This window comes from Carcharhinus amblyrhynchos, chromosome 2, assembly GCF_965287045.1.
Source record: "Carcharhinus amblyrhynchos chromosome 2, sCarAmb.v2.hapA, whole genome shotgun sequence".
In the NCBI taxonomy this organism is placed as follows: Eukaryota; Metazoa; Chordata; class Chondrichthyes; order Carcharhiniformes; family Carcharhinidae; genus Carcharhinus; species Carcharhinus amblyrhynchos.
In genome coordinates this window covers 113,174,453-113,196,095 of record NC_137325.1, presented here as the reverse complement: position 1 = coordinate 113,196,095, position 21,643 = coordinate 113,174,453, and the positions used below count along the sequence as shown (strand labels likewise).

The 21,643-nt window shown below is 41.3% G+C and overlaps 1 protein-coding gene across 9 annotated transcripts in view; it reads right to left on the bottom strand.

The window, feature by feature from the left end:
• The window catches only part of LOC145357750 (sickle tail protein homolog), a 567,669-nt gene that overhangs the window by 248,835 nt on the left and 297,191 nt on the right, over positions 1-21,643 (bottom strand). The window contains exon 1 of one of the 9 annotated variants that reach the window (XM_080211246.1): positions 12,177-12,226. The exons of the other annotated variants lie outside the window; for them this stretch is intronic. Coding sequence (XP_080067372.1) covers positions 12,177-12,203 — 27 coding nt within the window. The 5' untranslated portion in view covers positions 12,204-12,226. Of the gene's footprint in view, positions 1-12,176; positions 12,227-21,643 lie in introns of those variants that run through there. 9 annotated transcript variants of the gene reach the window in all.

Below are 21,643 nucleotides of genomic sequence, written 5' to 3'. Positions count from 1 at the left end.
CGTTCCTACATGACAGATTCTGTACATAAACAAGTTGTTGCCACAAGTACAATGATTCAGTTTTCTTACTTGGTCTCCCAATGTCCCAATAGAAAATGAAAGTATGGTACAGAATCGGAGCACGCGACTCACTTAGTGTAAAAGTGAAAGCATCAAAAGTCTCGCTACAGAGTGACAGGTAATTCCCACAGCTAAGCCTATGTGGCTAAACACTGATTTTATAACTAGGGAGCACTGAAGAATCACTGAAGTAGTGAAAGAATAGATACCAAAATCAGAGATTGTTTAAACAATCTGTTGCAAACATTTCTGTCTCAACCTAATCCATTCCTTGTCCATAATAATCTGCAGGGACATTCACTGTGTTTTTCCAAGGAAAGGAATAACACAATGTCACATAATAAATGTTGACTCTTTCGCTCACTGTAATGGGGTCTGGGAAGTTGATTCTTCTCAGTAGGTTTAAAGAATAAGTCTTTCCGTATAACTCACTAAAGCTGTTTCTATATTGTTTTACTGCCATTATTGCTCCCAAAATGCAGGTCTTGCAAATAGCAGCAAGCAAAATTTGTCACATTCATGAAGGGCCTAGTTTGACCTAGTTAAAATTAAAACCCAGGTATTTCCAGCCCAATGCTTCATTAATCTAACTTTGGTGTTGCCAAAGACTGTATGGAGCCTGAAATAAAAACAAAGTGCTGGAAAGAATCAGCAAGTCTGGCAGCATCTGCTAGAAACCTCCAGCCTCGTCCTTGGCCGGGATTCTCCGGTACCGCTGCAGTGAATGGAGTTTTGGCTGAACGCCAAATACTCCATTCTCACTGGCAGCAGGGGCAGGGTGAATGAGATGGGAGAATTCCACCCATTGTTAATGTTCCTGTTGTGTTTAGAGTTATAGAGGTTTATAGCATGGAAACTGGTCCTTCAGCCCAACTTGTTTGGAGAAAGACACTCAGGAACACTCCATAAGTAATTTTATTGTGGTATGTTTTCTCTCATACCTGCTGCTTCTCTGCTTCCCACTCTACACCGCATTACATCATTTCTTTGTGTACATTACCACAGGAGGCTCGATGGCAAGCCAACAGGAACAAATATATCACAGTTTTGAGGCCAATATGACTCTCACTAGGAACAAATAGTGAACCTGCCACCACAAGAGCAACTGAAAAAGCATCTCAAGACAACAAATGCTCGAATGGCCACTGCGGAAAATTAAATGATTGTTATTTCTACCCTTGTTGTGCAGCACACAGAGCAAAAGGCAGGCCATGCCCAATGGTTCCTTCAGATAAAAATTTTCCTTTTTGAAAATGGCTCAAGAACAGCCCCACATATTCTCACTAACCTCACAGGCAAGAAAACCCCTCCCTCCTGAAAACGAGGCTCTGATTAGGCAGGTAAAAATGAAAATTGTCGTAGGAATGGCTCAAATTTCAAGCACCAACAGTGGGATTGTTGCATCTTCATCGAACGTTACGTCTGAGCTCCAGACTATTTGCCTTTTCGTCTGGCCATATAAAAATGAAACTTGTATTTCAAAACTGATCAAATACACTTATGGGACAATCCCAACTCTTCCCTAGTGGGGGAGAAAGCAGGGGAGCAGTTAAAATGCAGTGGTTCATTTACTGCCGGATTTGGCAATGAATGCAATTCCACCAGAAACCTCTAGAGCCATAGATAATTTACAGTGCAGAAACAGGCCATTCAGCCCATCATGTGTGCACCAGCCAAAAAACAGAGAAAAGAAACTAACTACTGATTGTAAACCCATTTTTCAGTGCCTGGTTCATAGCCTTGCTGTTTACAGCATGTCAGATGTAAATCCAGGTGCCTTTTAAATGAGCTGGGCATTTCAGCCTCAACCACCAATTCAGGCACTGAACTCCAGAGCCTAATAGTTCATCATTCTGCCAAGTTGCTTTATAAATTTTCAATGAAGCTCCTTGTCACATTTTATGTTAAGGGCGCTATATAAATAAGTTATGGACAATGATCATCTTCTGACATTAGTGGGCAGTTCCTGCATCACTTAAGCTTTGTCTATCCCTCTCTGTCACCTGTCATTTTCCATCATTAATCTTAATGATGGACGGGAGTTTGCTACCAATCATTCAAAATGACAGTAACATGTCCATCAAGCTGAATCACAATTAAAATCCAACACCTCAATGATGAAGCAGAGCAGCAACCCAAAAAGAAAGAAAAGGAAGCAAATCCTGCCTTCCACATTCCAATACCTCATGGCACATTCTGCTTCAAGTGGATAAAGATCTATGGATCAAGAATCAGTCTACTCAGTCACATGAAGGTATGTGGCAGAGAATCATGATCCTAAGTAGATACTATTCTTTGATCCAAGGGACAGCCATTGATGTTGGCCTTCCATCAGAAATAGCCAAGCAGTTAAAATCTGTCCTGGTTCTGACTCACTTTTGTGTGGGGCTGTCATCTGCCCCCATCAGCTCTATTCTGGATGTTAAGCACAACTCTTCCATAGGCACAAGTTATTGCATTAGGTTCATAAAAGCAGTTTGATGCTTAAATTTACAAGAGGGCTCTTGTCCCATCATGGGAGTGGTCACTTCAAGAACATATAATACTGCAAGCTGTCCTCCAGTACAGTAAAGTACATAAACAAAAGGAAGTTCTTCAACCAGAGCAACTTGTGCTACAATCCTTAATGAATTTTCTTTATATTCATGCTTTACTTCTGTAAACACTTCCCTTTTATGCAAGCGTTTATCACCACTCATCTCTGCTGAATACTTGTACAAACTTGCTAACTTGTGGAAGCAACAATCCCACACTACTGGTTGGGTGATTTATTTGGCAGCTGTGGGCTTTCTCTTTGCAGTTTCCCATAGCGTGCACACATACAGGAATATCTGAGAGTAGCTGCAGGTTTGTAAATAATGAAGAGTTACCTAAAGAATAGAATTCACTCAAATGTTCAACCCAGTCTCGACACTGACAGTGCCCATGTAATAAGTACTTGGGTAATTGTAGCTTACAGCCAAACCTTTTGATTTCAGAATTAAGGAAAGAAAGAGTTTACATTAAAAGAATAACTTTCAAGAGTTCCCAAAGCACACAAGCCAACACAATAGTTTTGGGTATAATAACCATTGTGATTTTTTTGAAATGTAGCAGTCAGCTTGTGCACAGTAAGGTGTCAGTAACAATAGTGAGATAACTGACCGCATAATCTATTTCTCGAGGATGTTGGTTGAGGGTTACATGCTGGCCAGGAACCAGGAGAACCTCCCTGGATGTCTGTGAGTTGCATCCTGGGAACTTCTAGAGTTAACACCAACCCTCCTATAACACCTCCTCCCCGCTGCAAAAAGACAAACCATTTAACACCTTGTAAGAAAGATGATTACTGCTGACAATTGATCTCTGAAAGATAAATTCCAAACATGTGACACACTGAAGTTCTGGTCACAGAGTCATAGAGGTTTACAGCATGGAAACAGGCCCTTTGGCCCAACTTGTTCATGCCACCCTTTTTTTAAAAACCTCTAAGCTAATCCCAATTGTCCACATTTGGCCCATATCCCTCTATACCCATCGTACCCACATAAATATCTAATTACTTTTTAAAAGACAAAATTGTACTCGCCTCTACTACTACCACTGGCAGCTTGTTCCAGACACTCACCACCCTCCGAACACTTCTGTATCTCCCCTCTCACCTTAAATCTATGCCCTCTCGTTTTAGACTCCCCTACCTTTGAGAAAAGATATTGACTATCTAGCTGATCTATACCCCTCATTATTTTATAGACCTCTATAAGATCGCCCCTCAGCCTCCTACACTTCAGAGAAAAAAGTCCCAGTCTATCCAATCTCTCCTTATAACTCAACCCATCAAGTCCCGGTAGCATCCTAGTGTAACCATAGGTTTATGTGGATTGTGTTTAATGAATGTACAGATTACAGAACCAATAAGAATTGTAATGGAGCTTTCTGCTCTTCAACTCATCCACAAATTAGAGTTTAATCGCCAAACTCTTTTTAAAAAGGAGTAAACAATCGTTAAATAAAAATACTTGCAGCTGTCCTCACAAAAAGTAATCTTAAAAGGAGTTGATGATCAGCAATGTTCCTCATTTAGAGCAAAAGAACATTTCCCCTTTTCCCCATATTGAAGCACAGCATCCAGTTGGGATATACCTCCAACAGGTTGGATGAATGTTGGATGAGAAGGTGCGAAGGATGCACATTAATTCATTTCATCTCATTGTGAGATTATACTTAACGAAAGCAATTTGGTTTTTGTTTTACATATTTATATTCCTTCCAAAAAATCTTTTGTTGACTAAATCCAAAATAAGAGGATTACAAACATTATTCTTGACCCAAAGAGCACTTACTTTGCACAAAGCTGATTTCTTGACCTGAATATCAGAAGGTCTCCTAACTATCATATTGGGTTCTCAAATATGCACAACAATCAAACGCAATGCGCGTAAACCCGAGATCTCTAAACCATGTAATTGCCTTACTTTGTTACCAAGAGGTTTCACTCACAGCTTCCAGTATCAGATGTTACTGAGGCTACCCTAAGATTCTCTTAAATCAGATACATAGACCAAATGAAAACAGGGATGGAATTTCACTAAAGGCTGGGCTGCCATGTGCTTTCAATTTCTGCTGCAGGAATCACAGCTTTTGCATTACTGCAACAATATGCTGGAGAGAACAAGGAGAGATTTTTATAAAGTGAGGGTGCGGCTAAGAAACTTGGCTTGAGAGACCAAGCACAGAGAGAACACAAGGACAGGAAAATAAGTGTAAGAATTCCAGAAATGCAGCAGCCTGCATAGAACCACATTCCAAATCTGAGCATATTAGACAACCACAGCCACAACAGTGAGTTCCCCGATTGATGCAGAGACAAAAGTATATAGAATTAGGTGACGCAGTAAACAAATTTCCATTGAAGGAAGAAGAGAGAAATGCACACCATGCACACCTCCAAGTATACATGCTTTAATTCTTATACTGACTCAATATTAACATCAGCAAACATAGGAGATCATTGATTCCATTAGGACTGTGATTTTGATAGATTATAAAACATTGTTTTCCATCAAGAACGCTATTTAATCTCCCGAGGGAAGGTGCTGTATAAATATTAGCTAATTCTCCTCAGGCAATCAAACAAAACTCCAATCTCTATCTATCCTCAGATCTCCACCACTTATTTTTGGCTTGTAGCCTCAGTGAACATTTCCTCTTATCTTCTAAATTCCACACTTCAGCCTTCACATCTACCTCAGCTGCAGCATTAGATATTCATTTCAACCGATTTCACCTCAGTTTTACAAAGAAAGGATCATTGCAATGTCTTTATTAGCCTATTTCATGCCAATTTGATGCAACAATTGCTAATACCAATTACTTTACTTGTAATCAGAGGGTTTGTTGGCACATGGTCCTCAAATTTCTTGACATTTGATGTGTGGATGAAACCAGAAATAACAAGAAGCCACAAACTATTTTAACTAAGTTCTGTGATTGGTCAGTGCCAAACCTAAGCAGCCATCTTTACTCCAATAAATTCCAAACCACTATGGTTGTCAAAAACAAAAATAGAAACTCAGATACCTGGCGAACTTCCAATTACTTTGCTCTAGTTTAGCAGTGGCACCAGTAGAAGTTGAGGGAGGGACAGTTTGTTTGCTCACTCAAACAGAATCCCCAAAATGCTTGCTGGGGTCAGGGGTTGGCAAGGTGGTGTGGGTTAGTCATGCAATAAGTGGGATTTGTGAAGTCAACTTTTCCAAATTTGTTCTCATTTATACTTCTCTAACAGCTGGATGTAGTACAGTGCAGGAGAAGCACTGAATTATCAGAAGCGTTAACCTGGCAAAGTTGCAATACCAGCTCAGGTGGTTATGCTCAGCAGGTTTTGGATCCAGGCTTGAATCCAAGACTTCAACATTTAACTTCTCAGAACACCTAAGAACATACGAAATAGGAGCTGTGGGCCATTTAGGCCCTTGAGCCTGTTCCGCCATTCAATAAGATTGTGGTTAATCTACTCATGGCCTCAACTTCACTTCCTGCCATCTCTTCACAACTCCAACTCTTCTGTAAGTTAAAACTCTGTCAACTGCTTCAGTGCAGTACAGAGGGAAAGCTACACCGTTGGAATTGCCTTTTAAACTAGACAAAGGTGCCAATTGTAACGACACCAAACTTCCTGATGATACAAAGACAGTCGGAAAGCAAGCTGTGAGGAGGATATCGAGAGTCTACAAAGGAATATAGATAGTTTGAGGGAGTGGCAAAATATGAAGTTATACACTCTGACAGGAATAGAAAAACAGAATATTACTTAAATAGAGAGACTGCATAATGCTGTAAAAGGGAGAGAGCTGGACGTCTTTACGCAAGAAGCACAAAAGTTAGCATGCAGATATATAAGAACATAAGAACTAGGAGAAGGACTAGGCCACCTGGCTCCTTGAGCGTGCTCCACCATTCAATAAGATCATGGCTGATCTTTTCGTGAGCTCAGCTTCACTTACCCACCCACTCACCATAGCCCTTAATTCCTTTACTGTTCAAAACTATCTATCCTTACCTTAAAAACATTCAATGAGGTAGCCTCAACTGCTTCGCTGGGCAGGGAATTCCACAGTTCCATAACCCTTCGGGTGAAAAAATTCCTCCTTAACTCAGTCCTAACTCTGCTCCCCCTTATTTTGAGGCCATGCCCCCTAGTTCTAGTTTTACCCGCCAATGGAAACAACTTCCCTGCTTCTACCTTATCTATTCCCTTCATAATCTTAAGTTTCTATAAGATCTCCCCTCATTCTTCTGAATTCCAATGAGTATAGCCCCAATCTACCCAGTCTCTCCTCATAAACTAATTAAGTAAATCTCCTTTGCACCCCCTCCAGTGCCAGCAAATCCTTTCCCAAGTAAGGAGACCAAAACTGTACACAGTATTCAAAGTGTTGCCTCACCAGCACCTTATACAGCTGGAACATAACCTCCCCGTTTTTAAACTCTATCCCTCTAGCAATGAAGGACAAAATGCCATTCGCCTTCTTAATTACCTGCTGCACTTGCAAACCAACTTTGCGATTCATGCATAAGGACTAGTAATTACTAAGGCAAATAGAATGTTGGCCTTATTGAAAGGGGTGAATATAGAAATAGGGAAATCTTGCTACAACTGAACTAAGCTTTGGTGCAGCCATACCAGAGAACTGTGTACAACTGTGAGCAGAATCTTCTAGTCTCACTGGTGGCAAGCTTGGAGGCAGGAAGAGCACACAATTAGTCAGGATGATGACGTACCAGAACCCTGCCACCTTCCCACTTCTACCATAATTGAGTTCCGGGCTGGAAGGCTCATAATTGACCTTCCCAACTGCTGTCCTTTGAGGTTCTCAAGTGACCGATTAATGACCACCTCAGGGCCTCATCCCGCTGCCACTGGAATTAACCCAATAGCTGACAGTGCAGTCACCATGTGATGAGTACAGCAACTAAAACCAGATTGTCATCTTCTGGGGTGAGGTCCCTTAAATCAAAGCCATTCAATTTCTGAACAAGCAGCTGGACATCAGGAAGCAGGATGCTACTGAGAACATAAACCAACTTATTTTTTATTACCATACTAAAGTGTAAACAAGTTTTAGTAGAATCAGAAGAGTATCAATAACATAAGTGGCAATGTACCGTCTGTTCAGGAACTAAAGCAGCAAACATAGCAGTAGAACTCATACTGCAGAATCACTGATGTTTGCCAACACATGGTGATCCTTTAGATTACAACGCCTGCTGTCTCTTTACTTGGGCAATCCAAAACTAATCCACTACCCCATCCTTCTCCATATTTTTCTCTGCCTCAAATGTTAATCCAGTTCTCCATTAAAACATGGAACAACACGCTCTCTACCTTCTCCAAGCTAGTAGTTACAGGATAGTTTCAAGGTATCACTCGCTCAGCCGGCAGCTAAATTTGCAAAGCTTCCAGTTACTGAAATCTAAGTAACCCACTTTTCTCAATTAAATCTTGGAGCAATCTGTTAATGAGCTGTTAGGGCTATTGTTGAATGAATGAAATGTTCTTGCCCCCTCCCCACCCCCCCAGAGGTTGACATAAATAAGTTTCAGTTTTGACACTATCTTCTCCTGGCTGGATCGATGTGAAAATCATCCAAGTCCTTTTATTGGCATGGTGAGATTTGTTTTCACTGACTTGGAAGTGCAGAAAGGGGCTTCATTTTAATGTAAAGTTCCTGACCTGTCATCAGCATCCCATCTGTATCTTTGTTTTGGAATTTGGGGGAACCGTCAGCCAAAGTGACCAGAAAGAGGCTGTGGTGAGCCTGGAGGACCCAATGTCCTATCTAATCATTTTATCTCATGCCAGCCCATATATTTCAATGTACAATACCTTAAGAATATTCTTATGCAGCTGCTGTGCAGGAGCTTAAAAGGGACAATTTTGTGGATGGTCTGCACGCTACTTTCCTGATGCAGGCCATCTATACACACACATAAACACACACACACACACCTTACAGAGAGGCATTGGTCCCACCTTGAGCCATGCAAGAGCTCCCTGGGCCTCGTCCACCAGCTCCAGCTTCTCCCTCCCATCATCAGTTGCCAAATCCTACAACTAACATCAATGTTATGCATGGAGCCATACCTTTGGGTCCTCTGGTGCCTTCCAGCTCCCAACACAATTTCTGCTTCCACTTGTCAGCCCTGATATTGCTTCTAATGGTAATTGGGGTGGGTCTCAGGCGGGAAACACTGTTTTCTATTATTTAACTAAGACCTGGGAGTGAAAATAACTTGGGCTTTGCATTGATCTCCTGCGGTGGCTCTTTCCTGCTTGTCAGAACATGTACCCAGTTAAAATCAGGGCTATTGTTCTTTGCTCTTACTTAGTACAGCAAATTTGCGTTCTCCAGCAAAACAGAACATATTTCTGGCTGAGCATCACTAATTAAAAAACGAAACTAATTAAGACTAGCTCTTACCCTGTAATTACACTGTTTGACAGGATGGGAGGGAGCAATGGATGGTGATTTAGCAGTCTGTTAAACTGATATCTAGCACAAAAATACTGGTGTTCACATAAATACCATTAATTAAAGGCTAATAATTATAAAATAGATTTGGTTCTCTAGAGAACACTATTGAGCCAACCTTGTAATTATAAAGATAAAAAAGGCAATATGACACTCAATATTTGAGATTGTTGTTCTAATAATTGCAGTGTTGTTTGTACTGATATGTAGTAGCTATGTTTATATTGGCCCATACCTAACATATCACAATAAATACAGAACTTTATCAGCAGAACTTATCTGGCCTGATAGGTATTATATGGTGTCTGAGCAGATAGAGCACTTCAACAGTGTTCCAAGAGACACACCCTTGATTTCTACAATTCAAAATGCTAAGTTGAGGCCCACTCCAGAACCTGTGAATAAAATCTAATTAGGCACTGCAATATGATACTGTAGGAGTATTGATGGAGATGACGTTGTTCAGACAAAACACTGAACCTACACCTCATCAATCCAATGGGGCTATTCAAAGAGGAGCAGGGAGTCACTCAAGCAATATTGACAACAATAGTTCTATGACAAGAATGGTCAGCCTGTGGAATTTGCTAGCACTGAAAGTAGTTGAGGTCAAAACATTGTTTGTTTTCAAGAAGCTGTTAGATATTGCACGTGGGCAAAGGGGATCAAAGGATGGGGGGGTGGGGGTCAGGCTATTGAGTTGGATGATCATCCACAATCATTATGAACGGTGGAGTCAGGCTATTGAGTTGGATGATCAATCACGATCATAATGAATGGTGGAGCAGGCTTGAAGGGCCGAACAGCCTCCTCTTACTCCTATTTCCTGGGTTTCTTTGATAACTTTGATTTATATAACACTATTAGCATAGAAAGGTGGTACACAAAGGTGTCATCCCAGCACACATGATGGTGGTGATCAAAGGGGGAAGTCCAAAGCAAAGGGAACAAGGCAGCTGAAGGCAAGATTTAAAAATGGTGGGGTGATAAGAGATGCACAAGAGGGTCGAGTGACAGGAATGGATAATTTGGAGGTGGGAGGCAGGGGTGGAAAGGGAAGTATGGTAGAAAGAAGTATTATGCCATGCTGCTCTAGCTAACATGGTGAGGCAGGCTTAGCAGACAAATTGGTCTTTTTTTGCTCATCAATTGTGCACGTTGTGACAGGGATAGAAATTTTACATATAAAGCTTTAGCAAACCAGAAGCTCATAAACTAAGAGGGATAACAGTGATGAGAGGGCAGGTTTGGTATAGAGTGTAGAACATGCAACAGAGTTTTGGATGTGATGGGGTTAGCAGAGGATAAAGACTGCTAAGCTTAAAGAGAAACGACTGAAATAGCTGATAAAGGAGGTAACAAAGTATGGATGAACATTTTAGTGGCTACTGAGCTGATTTAGGGGATGTTATACAAGAGGGTAAGCAGTCTATAGAATGGAGAGGAAATTATGTTCTAAATTGCAGTTTACCCAAGGACTGGATGCCAGACAAGCTGTCTGACAACTCAGAGACAATGGAGGAGCCAAGAGAGGTGGCAGAGAAATGGCGTAAAAGAGAAAATTGCTGAAAATGTTCAGCAGTTCAGGCATCTATTCTGATGAAAGGTCATCAGCCTGAAATGCTTCTCACTCTACAGGTGCTTCCAGACCTGTCGAGTCATTCCAGCATCTTCTGACTTTATTTCAGATTGCCAGCATCTGCAATATTTTGCTTTTGTGGTAGAGAGGTAGAACTAATCATGACGAGCAATGTGGATCTAAACAAGACAAGGGGTTAAGATTGCATCAATTGTACATCAAGGAGATTCCAGAGCAGTTGGGGACAGGCAGGGAATGCTGTCCCCTACTATTTAAATAAAGTCTGGGAACGAAAAGAACTTGGGCCTGACACCGATCTCCCACGTTGGCTCTTTCCTGCCTGTCAGCACAATGGAGCCCATTGTTCTTAGTATGAGGAGGTAATATTAGAGAGGGGTATCAAGTTGCAAAACATATTGGGAAAGACAGATTGTACTAGAGTAGAGAATTGGATCATTACCTGAAAAAGAAAGTTTTGTAAGGCTGAAGGGAGAAGGAAGGGGAATTACACTGCATTGGGAAAACAACAGATTTTCAGTTCCATATGTAAAAAATCATTGGCATTGATAAGGCTCCTCTCCCCTCAACCCTATTCCTACCCAAATCCTGTTGCCATTGGCACTGATTCTGGGTGGTGTGTGCTGGAAGCAGGAAATCAAATGGGAACATGACTCCAAGTCCAGAATCACTTGCTTTAAGAAATTCTCACAACTTGAAGCTGCAATGGGAGATGGAAGGAGAAATGAATGGCACGAGGAGAAGGAGGAGCAGGCAGATGTTGGCAAAGAGAAATTAAAGGGGTGCAAAACAGCGCCAATATGAACTTTTTTGGGGGAAAGGAGAAGGGGGTGGAGGGCAGTAATGGGAAGATATGAATCAACCATTTCCTTACAACCAGAGAAGGAAAATGTAACAATCTCTTGTATCTTAACCATATGGTAGCTCCCAGTACCTAGCTCTGAAGAGAACTGGTATATACTAAGTGCAGGATATTTGCCCTATAGGTACAGTTGTTCTATGACCCTATTGAAAACTAGGAAATACAGAAAGGACACAAAGCCTTATTCTCAAATTAAAAGGGAATTTCACTGAATATTAACATTGAATTGAACTAGCAGGAGGAAATAGATTCAAGTGCCCCTTGTTTACTTTGTCAGAAATATTATAAAAGGAAGTAGCTGATCAGTAAAACACCAAGAAAACAATCCCATTCATACCCTTGGGTCAAACAACAGAACAGAGTAAAAACTTGAAAAAAAACGTAGAGTGACACTTAACTCTAATAACCAGTAAATAAGGTCAAAAAGAATTCACCTTCAGAATTAAAGAAACTCAAACATCTGTTTTAACAATTAACTCTTAAGAGATCAATTTTAAAATGGATAAATACTGAACAACGTATCTTGTCATCAAAACATAGACACCACTTAAGCTCAAAGTTCCCTGTCTTATTCTATCTAATGAGACAGGAGCATACTTGATGCAGCTTTTGTGCCAAGGTAATTAAAGAAAAAGCAACTCACGGGGTAACTCTGCCTATGTCTCCTCATTCGTGTTGATACGGACACACCCAGCAGCGACAGATTCCTACATGAACTGTAGTGTGCACTGGACTATGCAAACTAACAAGGAATGTTGTGGCTCATTGCTGACTAAACAGAACACCACCTCTACAAAGAGTTCGATCAAATTCTGTCTAAAACCAAAGCAATCCTGTAAGAGAAATAACGTGAATATAACAAAAGGGCAACAGTGTACTTGGTAAAGCAGATTGGTACACAAGGCAGCCAGCCGCTCGAAAGACACAAGTACAGAAGCTGGATCAATATCCACTAAATCACATTGATCTGCCTTTATTATTTTTCAGTGTAAATATAGATTCAGGCAGGGGAAGCCAATCCTTGTAAACACACTTTTTCTGACCAGTCTGTGCGCTTCCGCAAGTACAATTTCCTGCCACTGAACTGGTTTTACAATTAAGGTCACATTTAATCCAGATAGAGCCAAGACCATTGGGAATTTAGCTGAATCTGGTAAACCCTTGCAGCACTGAAGGGCTTTACTGTGCCCGAACCAGTCACACAACACTCTTTTAAAGCAGATTAAAGGAACAGTACTCCAGAAATTCTAGTTTATGTTAAAATAAGATGGAGGCTCTAACTTAATGGGAGTCTGCCTCTCCACTGCAGTCTTCATTATAAGATAATTTAACAACATACTTATTTGTACAGAGAATGGCAGCCACATAGCACTTTTCCACCATTTTCCACAGTGCTGAGTCAGTGATATGACTATGGCGATTGCTTTATTGGTTTAAACTCTCTCAATGTTTACTCTAAATATGCAGCCTTCCCAACTTCCACTGAAAGGCAATGGTCTGTCTTTAAAAGCCATTCTGAAAATAACTTTCACTTCTTATACAAAATATAGGATGGCTACATTTTTAGTCACATGCTACTTTTTGAATATGGTGTAGTTTCTTGTACACATTTTGCAAAGTATTGATACCATCTGAATTAAATGGGCTGCAATTATAATTTAATTTCTGTAACCACTATACTGCTTGTAGGAATACTGCTGTCCATGTTCTGGAATGCCAGGTCATTGAGACAGTAAGATTTGAACATTCTTAAAAGTTTGTATGGATCTATTTCCATTCAAGTCTCAGTACATGCAACTAAGTTATTGAAAGAATGTTTTTGCTCAGGCTATGAATGAAGTTTGATATTAAAAACAGGGATTTTGTTCGTATCAGCAGTTATGCAGCCACCAAGCTTCTGGTTTTGTCTGCTTCACAGCACTGGGAAGAAGTGAGAATTAAGAATGTAAAACCCAAGCCACTCCCTGTGACGCGTTTAAACTGCTATTAGTAGAGGCCTGCCTGAAATCTCTGCTGGGAAGAAGAGCAAATTGCAAGTGCAAGCCAGGCATTTAAACTAAAACCAAAAGAAAAAAAAATGAAGTGCTTAAATTAACTTAGAGTCATGCAATTGATTGTCAGTGGCACACTTGATCCCATTGAATTAAGGACAGATTTTCTTTGGGTTTGTGAAGCTGGTTCTCACGCGCACCTCCTGCTCTGAGCTGGTAGCGATCAGTTAGTTGGGATGTCTTGACTCAAGTGCACAAAACAATTTGATCAACCTTGCAGCCATAACGAATATTTTTAGCACTGGCCCGGGAGGGTATAACCGATTGAGGTACTATCTTAAGGTATTAACATATCTTCTCCCGTTTCCTGTTTGAATTTTGTCTTTTCAATCTTGAACTGCTGGAGCCCACATTTATGCAGATCTGCAAATGTGAAAACATGAGGTGCTGTGGTTCCAGCACATTAATTCAGTCCACCTTGGTTTGTGGCAATGTTGAAGATGACATCTGAAAGAATGCTAATTCAGTCAAATATTTAAGTGAAGAGACACAATATCTGAAACAGCAGAAACGTATTCCAGAAACTTAACTCATTTAGATATGAGGAAAGTGCAGTGTATAACAGCACTAGAAGTTAACTTGGAAACAGAGAAAAAAAAACTAGGCTCAAATGACAATGTCCAAATTACTTCTAATCACAGTGTTGCCTTAGAGTCTTCCATTTTTGACGCATCTAGGTCTAAAAAGACAGGATCTGTATGCGGTACACAAACAGATTCTTCCTGAAAGCAAAGCAAGTAGCATTTGGGGATCAGTGAAGCTTGCAGTTAATGAATGGTTTACAGACTGCCCTGTGCTGGCTATGTCACATAACTGGTTGTGCTGGCCTGATATTAAGACTGGAAATGTTTACCTAGATGTATCAGTAGATATGGAGACTGGTATTTGGTTGAATAAAAGGGGGAAAAGATTGGAACAATGCAAGGGTTATTAACAGAAGGCATTTCACCCCAAAGCAGCTAATTCTTGTTTAACTTGTTAGATGTGCTGGTTTCACAAACAACAAATATCTATAAACTATAATTACATATAGAGTCATACATCTAGAATTATAACAGATATTGTGTTAATTATTTCAGATGTCTATTAAAGAGGGACAGTTTATTGCCAAGAAGTGGGAACAAGAGCAGGCATACATTTCTCGAATGATATCATGCAATGACCTGCTTGGACATGCACGCCACAGAGGGAAAAGAACATTTCTAAAAGCTCTTTGACAGAGACGCATCTTTAATGTGGTCAGAGAGGTTTAAGTTAAATACAGCTGGTTAGTTTTCTTCCCTTAGTATTATGGACACCTGTCCAGGTGCATCCTCTTGTGCAGCATACAAACTAACCACCACAACATTTCTCTCCGTTCAAATGTTTCCATTCAGTTTGATGCTACAACACACCCTTACATCCATTACTGATTTACAAGCATTCTACAGCAAAGTTTGAAAAACAGGACTTTTTTTCTATAGGCAAATTTTGTCATTTGAAAAAATCATAATCTGTACTTAAATTTAAAAGCAGCAGTCAGCAAAAGTATATTTTGTATTTTAGATTGGAGCGGTGGCTTGCCGAGGAATGCACAACAGAAGGTCCCACTATTGGAGACAACAAAAAGGTTGAGAACCTCTATACTGAGGACTCCTCACAAGCTCACCCCAGAGCCAGGCAGGCACATCCTGGGGACTGGAAAGGTATACTTTCTGGCAGGGGGACCAGAGCCTCCGATGCAGCCAATGCCCTTGTGGGGCTCCTCCATGTGCCATGCCACAATCATAAAAAGGGGGCCAATCATCTTCTGATCCCGCCTGCATCAATGGGGTTTCCTGTTCTATGCACCCGCTGTTCTATGCGTCCCACTGGCCAGCAAGATGGCTGCACATGTGCAATCTTATGCTGTTCAGCCCATTAATAATGTATCCTCAAGGACTGCAGAGAATGTCAGGCAGCTTGGGTAAGAAGTTACACATCCTGTCACTACCTCATGGGGTTAAAGGTTCTGGCGCCATATTAAAATGGCATCTGGACAGACTATTGCCTATCACTTACTGCACACTAGAAGCTCTGCATTACTTATCCAGAGTCCTTGTGGCCACAGCTCATACCAGAAAAGCTGGCAGACGTGAGCAACCATATCCACAGACATACAAAGGCATCTCCAGCATTACCTTTGGCTCATTTCTAGATAAGGGTGCTGCCTGTGATACACTCAGGGCCTGACCAATGCTCCCCATTACAGTGGACCTGTTCAGAAGCATATTGACTGTCTCGCGGCACTGTTGCCTCTTGCTGCTCAAGTCCTTGCTTCACCTAACATTGTGATGGACCTTTTTTCTCATCTGGATGACAGCCATGTACAAAGAACCTCCCTCTGGCACTATTTCACTTGCCTCCACTACTCGAGAGATTCTAACACGAGAGCATTGTCTTTGCAGCATTAAAAGACTAACCATGAGCCCTACCAGCCATAACCATTTACCTGGGAGGATGGAGGTTTGGGATGGTGAGCTGGTCGCTATTCAACAGCCCTGCCCCTCAGAAGCAACCACCTCCCTCTTTCACTTCATCCCTGCCTCTGACTGCAGCCAATGGCAAATGACAGAACAAACAGCAGCTCCACACCTTGTTGGATCTCCATGTTATAATACCATAGAAAAGTTACGGTGCGGAAAGTGGCTATTCAGCCCATCACATCTGCCATGGCCAGAAAAAGAGAAAAAAAAAACTAGCCACTCATTTTAATCCTATTTTCCATAGTCTTGCAGGCTACAGCACCTCAGATGCTGATCCAGGTAACTTTTAAATAAGTTGCGCACTTCAGCCTCGGTCACAAATTTGGGCAGCGAATTCCAGATCCCCACCATCCTCTGCATGAAAGTGTTTTTCCTCATGTCCCTGCTCATCCTTCTACCAATCACCTTAAGTCTATGCCCCTAGTAACTGATCTCTCAGCTAAGGGAAACAAGTCTTTCCAGTTTACCCTACCTAGGCCCCTCACAATTTTGTAGACCTCAATTTGGTCACCCCTTAGCTTCCTCTGTTCTAAGGAAAACAACCTTAGCCTATCCAATCTCTCCTCATTGCTGAAATTTTCAAGCCCTGGTAGCATTCTTATAATTCTCCTCTGCACTCTCTCCAGAGCAATTATGTCTTTCCTGTAACGTGGTGACCAGAACTGTAAACAAAACTCCAGCTGTGGCCTAACCAGCATTTTATACAGTTCCACCACTACATCCCTGCTTTTGCATTCAATACCTCACCCAACAAAGGAAAGCATTCCATATGCGTTAGTGATCATCTGTCCTGCCACCTTCAAGGACCTGTGGGCATGTACTCCAAGGTCTCTCACATTCTCAACCCCTCTCAATATCTTCCTGTTTATTGAGTATTCTTTTGCTTTGTTGGCTTCCCCAAATGCATCACCTCCCACTTTTTCAGACTGAATTCCATCCACAGCTATCCATTTCACTACCAACTACATGGCCAATTTTTGTGTCATCTTCAAATTTCTCAATCATGCCACCCACATTTGAATCTAAATTATTAATATGTACAACCAGCAGCAAAGACCCCAATACTGAGCCCTCTGGAACACCACTATAAATGGTTTTCCATTCATAAAAATACCCATTACCCTTGTTTCCTGCCATTGAGCCAACTTTGGTTCCAACCTTCTCTTGTATGTCATGAAATCTCACTTTTCTAACTAGATTGTGGGACCTTGTCAAATGCCTTACTGAAATACATGTAGACAACATCCACTGCACTACCCTCACCAAATCTCCTTGTTGTTTCCTCAAAAAACTCTATTCAGTTAGCCTGACACAATCAAATAATATTCAAAGCTTTGACAAAGGGTCATCTGGACTTGAAATGTCAGCTGTTTTCTCTTCTTACAGATGCTGCCAGATTTGCTGAGGTTTTCCAGCATTTTCTCTTTTGGTTTCAGATTCCAGCCTCCGCCGTAATTTGCTTTTATTTTTTGCCTCAGTTTAATGTCACATTCGCAAGACAGAACATCTCTGACATTGCAGAATTCCCTCAGTATCACAATGAATGGCTAGCCTGGGTTAATGTGCTCAAGTCCCTGGAGTGGGACATGAACCGACAGCCTTCTGACATGGCTGAGACTGCTTTAACATTGACGATTAAGAAGGATGCATGAAGATGAGTGTTAAGCTCTGAATAGTGGTTTTGAGATCAGCTGGCTGGTAAACACCATTTCAAAGTGCTGTTCTGTTGGGCACTGCAAGAGTTCCCACTGCCTCAAATGAAATGAATGTATTCTCAATCCACAATACATAATCGAATAACTGCTTCAGAGAATCATTCCACTCCAAACTTGCTAAATTGTCTCGAGTCACAATCGGAATCTCTAAGATGTGATCGCATAAGTTCTAATCAAATCTCATATGTTACACATTTAAAACAAGGCAAAAGGTTTTGTGATTATTATAGATAACCATTCCACAGTAGTGACAGAATATTGCAAATGTTCTGTGCTTCAATATGAATGGTGTCGCTTCTGCTCTCACAATAATGGTTTGTGTTTTAAAGAAGCAGCAAAAAACGTCTGAGACATGAGACAAAAAAATTTTCCATCTTCGTAAAGCTATGATTAGTTTATTTTGACAAGTCTCAGCCTATAATGAAAAGCGCTGCGCAAGTTGTGTCTGACTGCAGCTTCTGAAAAGAAGCCAATTTGAATCATTAGATAAGATTTTGTATCACGATTTCTGCTCAACTTCAAGTGTAAATAATAAAGTGAATCCAGGTAAATAGCGATTACATTTTGTCAGCATATTTGCTAATCTTGAAATAGCCTGAGAACGAGCAAATAACTCCAGACTGCGTGTTATGACAACATCCCTTATCCAACAAAATGGCTCACAATAAAGGGATTACATCTTCCTGATTTGATTGTCAGTACAATTCAGAAAAAGGGCGACTGAATGTGCTTTGTCTTTGTGCAGAGAATGGAAGAATTCCAGTGCTTTTGAGCAGCTAAGCCACCCCACCATTTTCGCAACTGGATAATGCAGGCAACAGCTCATTGCCGCTTGTTCAGAAAAAAATGTAGCTTGAAAAGGCTCAATTCTTCTAATGTAGGGCTTAAGAACCAACAGATTTTAACATAACTTTCCAGTGACCCAATGGTATAATTAATGAAACTTAATAAAATAATATTCTGGGGGAAATGCCTGACAATTGGGCTTGCAAACTCTGCATGGACATATTCCAAGAGATATAGGTGGATTGGCTTTTACAGATGACATCAATGGGGAGTACGCAGGAAAAAATGTTGAATGGTGAATTTAAGGTTGAATGCAATTAATGAGCCTTACTTTCCTATTTTTTAAAAGATTATTCCTTTCATTGTAATTTGAATCTAAGAAATAAAAAGTTAGGATACTTCCTTGTGAATGTTTACACTGCCTGTTGTATTTTTGCAAATACAAGAGCATGTGGTGTCTACCGGGAATGGGGTGGTAGGTTTGTCCTGAGGCACACACCTCTGTTCTGTTTGATCGGCAGCAAACCCTTAGCCCGCTCTTCCTAGCGCAGGTCGAAGATCACCACATAAGACCTGTGTTCCACAGGACAACTTGGAGCTCGCAAGGACACCTGAAGCAATGCACCCTCTGGGAGAGGAAGACCCCATCACCCACACTTACTTGGCCTTTCACCTGTAAAAGGAAGACTTGTCACTGGCTACCAGCAGTTTCTTGACAGAACGAGATTCCAAGCTGAAGATGGACTCGTGGACTTCGTAGGAGCAGAAGTTATCAACTGCTCTAGACTGCTGGTCTCAGTTGCTGACCATTGCCTCTGGAGACCCCCCCATGTCTCCAAGCTAGCTGGTCTAGGGACAGAGAAGACTAAGTTCCTAGCTGCTATTTTGGAAATAATGAATAGTTTAGGCTGCAGAGAGTGGAAGCTGAGCATCAACTTGCCCTGCTATCTGCCTCAGGCACACAATTAGATTTGAAAGAACATTTTAAAAATATAGATTGCTATCCACCCAATAAGTTAATATGCTGTAATATGCTAATTGCAGAAGAACTGAGATTATTCACTATGGTGGAGACAGTGTACGGAAACCTGGCACCTGGTTCCTCTGGGATCTTGCTTCTGATTACGTGGTGCTACACTGGGTGTGACATCACTGTGTGGCAATGCCACATGACGATAGGAGTTATGGTTACTTTCAACTTCTTGATGGTTGCCAATGTTGAATTAGGAGATGGATTTTGTTTAAAATACTGTTTTAAAAATCTCCCAGGATGCTTTCATTGGCCACGCGGAGATTGATGCCAATTCCAGTAGACTCCTAACTATTCTAAGATAGTTGGCAACCCAACCTGTAATTGGTATATTACTGCATATTAACTTGAGAAAGTTATTGGGTGGGTAGAGGTTTTTTTTAATGTTCCTTCAAATTAATTGTGTGCCTGAGGCATATAGTAGGGCAAGTTGATGCTTAGCTTCTACACTATGCAACCTAAACTATTCATTCTTTTCAAAACAACAGCTAGGAACTTGGCCTTGTTACAGAAAGGTGCTGTCATAGCTTTGAATCTTTGAAGATCATTTCTCTAATCACCAGGACCATTTGATGGTAAATATTCATCATGGAGTTCGGTTACGAGTGGTGTGCCTCAGGGATCTGTTTTGGGGCCACTGTTGTTTGTAATCTTTATTAATGATCTGGATGAGGGTATAGTTGGGTGGATTAGTAAATTTGCTGATGACACCAAAGTCGGAGGTGTGGTAGATTGTGAGGAAGGGTGTCATAGTCTGCAGGGAGACTTAGATAGGTTGCAGAGCTGGGCCGAGAGGTGGCGGATGGAATTTAATGCGGAGAGGTGTGAGGTAATTCACTTTGGTAGGAGCAACAGATGTGTCGAGTATAGGGCTAACGGGAGGACTTTGAATAGTGTGGATGAACAGAGGGATCTAGGTGTATGTGTACATAGATCCCTGAAAGTTGGGAATCAAGTAGATAAGGTTGTTAAGAAGGCGTACGGTGTCTTGGCGTTTATTGGTAGGGGGATTGAATTTAGGAGTCGCAGCGTCATGTTGCAACTGTACACTACTCTGGTGCGGCCGCACTTGGAGTACTGTGTGCAGTTCTGGTCCCCACATTACAAGAAGGATGTGGAGGCTTTGGAGAGGGTGCAGAGGAGGTTTACTAGGATGTTGCCTGGTATGGTGGGGAGGTCCTATGAGGAGAGACTGAGGGATTTAGGGTTGTTTTCGTTGGAAAGAAGGCGGCTAAGAGGGGATCTTATTGAAACATATAAGATGATTAGAGGTTTAAATAGGGTGGACAGTGATAGCCTTTTTCCTCGGATGGAGAAAGCTAGCACGAGGGGGCATGGCTTTAAATTAAGGGGGGGTAGCTACAGGACGGATGTCAGGGGTAGGTTCTTTACCCAGCGGGTGGTGAGGGATTGGAATGCCCTGCCTGCTGCAGTTGTAAATGCGCCTAGTTTGGGGGCATTTAAGAGACCTGTGGATAGGTTTATGGACGAAAAGGGATTGGTATAGGCTAGTGGGTCATTGTTTTTGTAACTGGTCGGCGCAACATCGTGGGCCGAAGGGCCTGTTCTGCGCTGTAATGTTCTATGTTCTATTACTGAAATAATCGAAAACTATTTGTTAAATTAACTTGCATGAATGCTCAAGGAAAGGGTCAATTGACAGCATGATCACTTTTTTATTCATTCAAGGGATGTGGGTTTCATTGCCCAACCCTGATTGCCTGAGAGAAGGTGATGGTAAGCCCTTTTTGTAAGCCACTGTTGCTCATGTGATGCAGGTACACCTGGAGTATGACTTCATAACCAGAAAAATAATTATTCATTCCGTTCTTGTGGGAACTGCAAAGTTAAATTTAAATTGAAACATGGTACCCAAAAAATGCAGGGTGAAAGTACTGCAGGGGTGAATACAGGGGGAATTTGATTTGATTTATTACTATCATATGTATTGTTTCTTGTACGCCATACAGACAAAGCATACCATCATAGGGTACATAGGGGAGAAGGAAGGAGAAGGTGCAGAA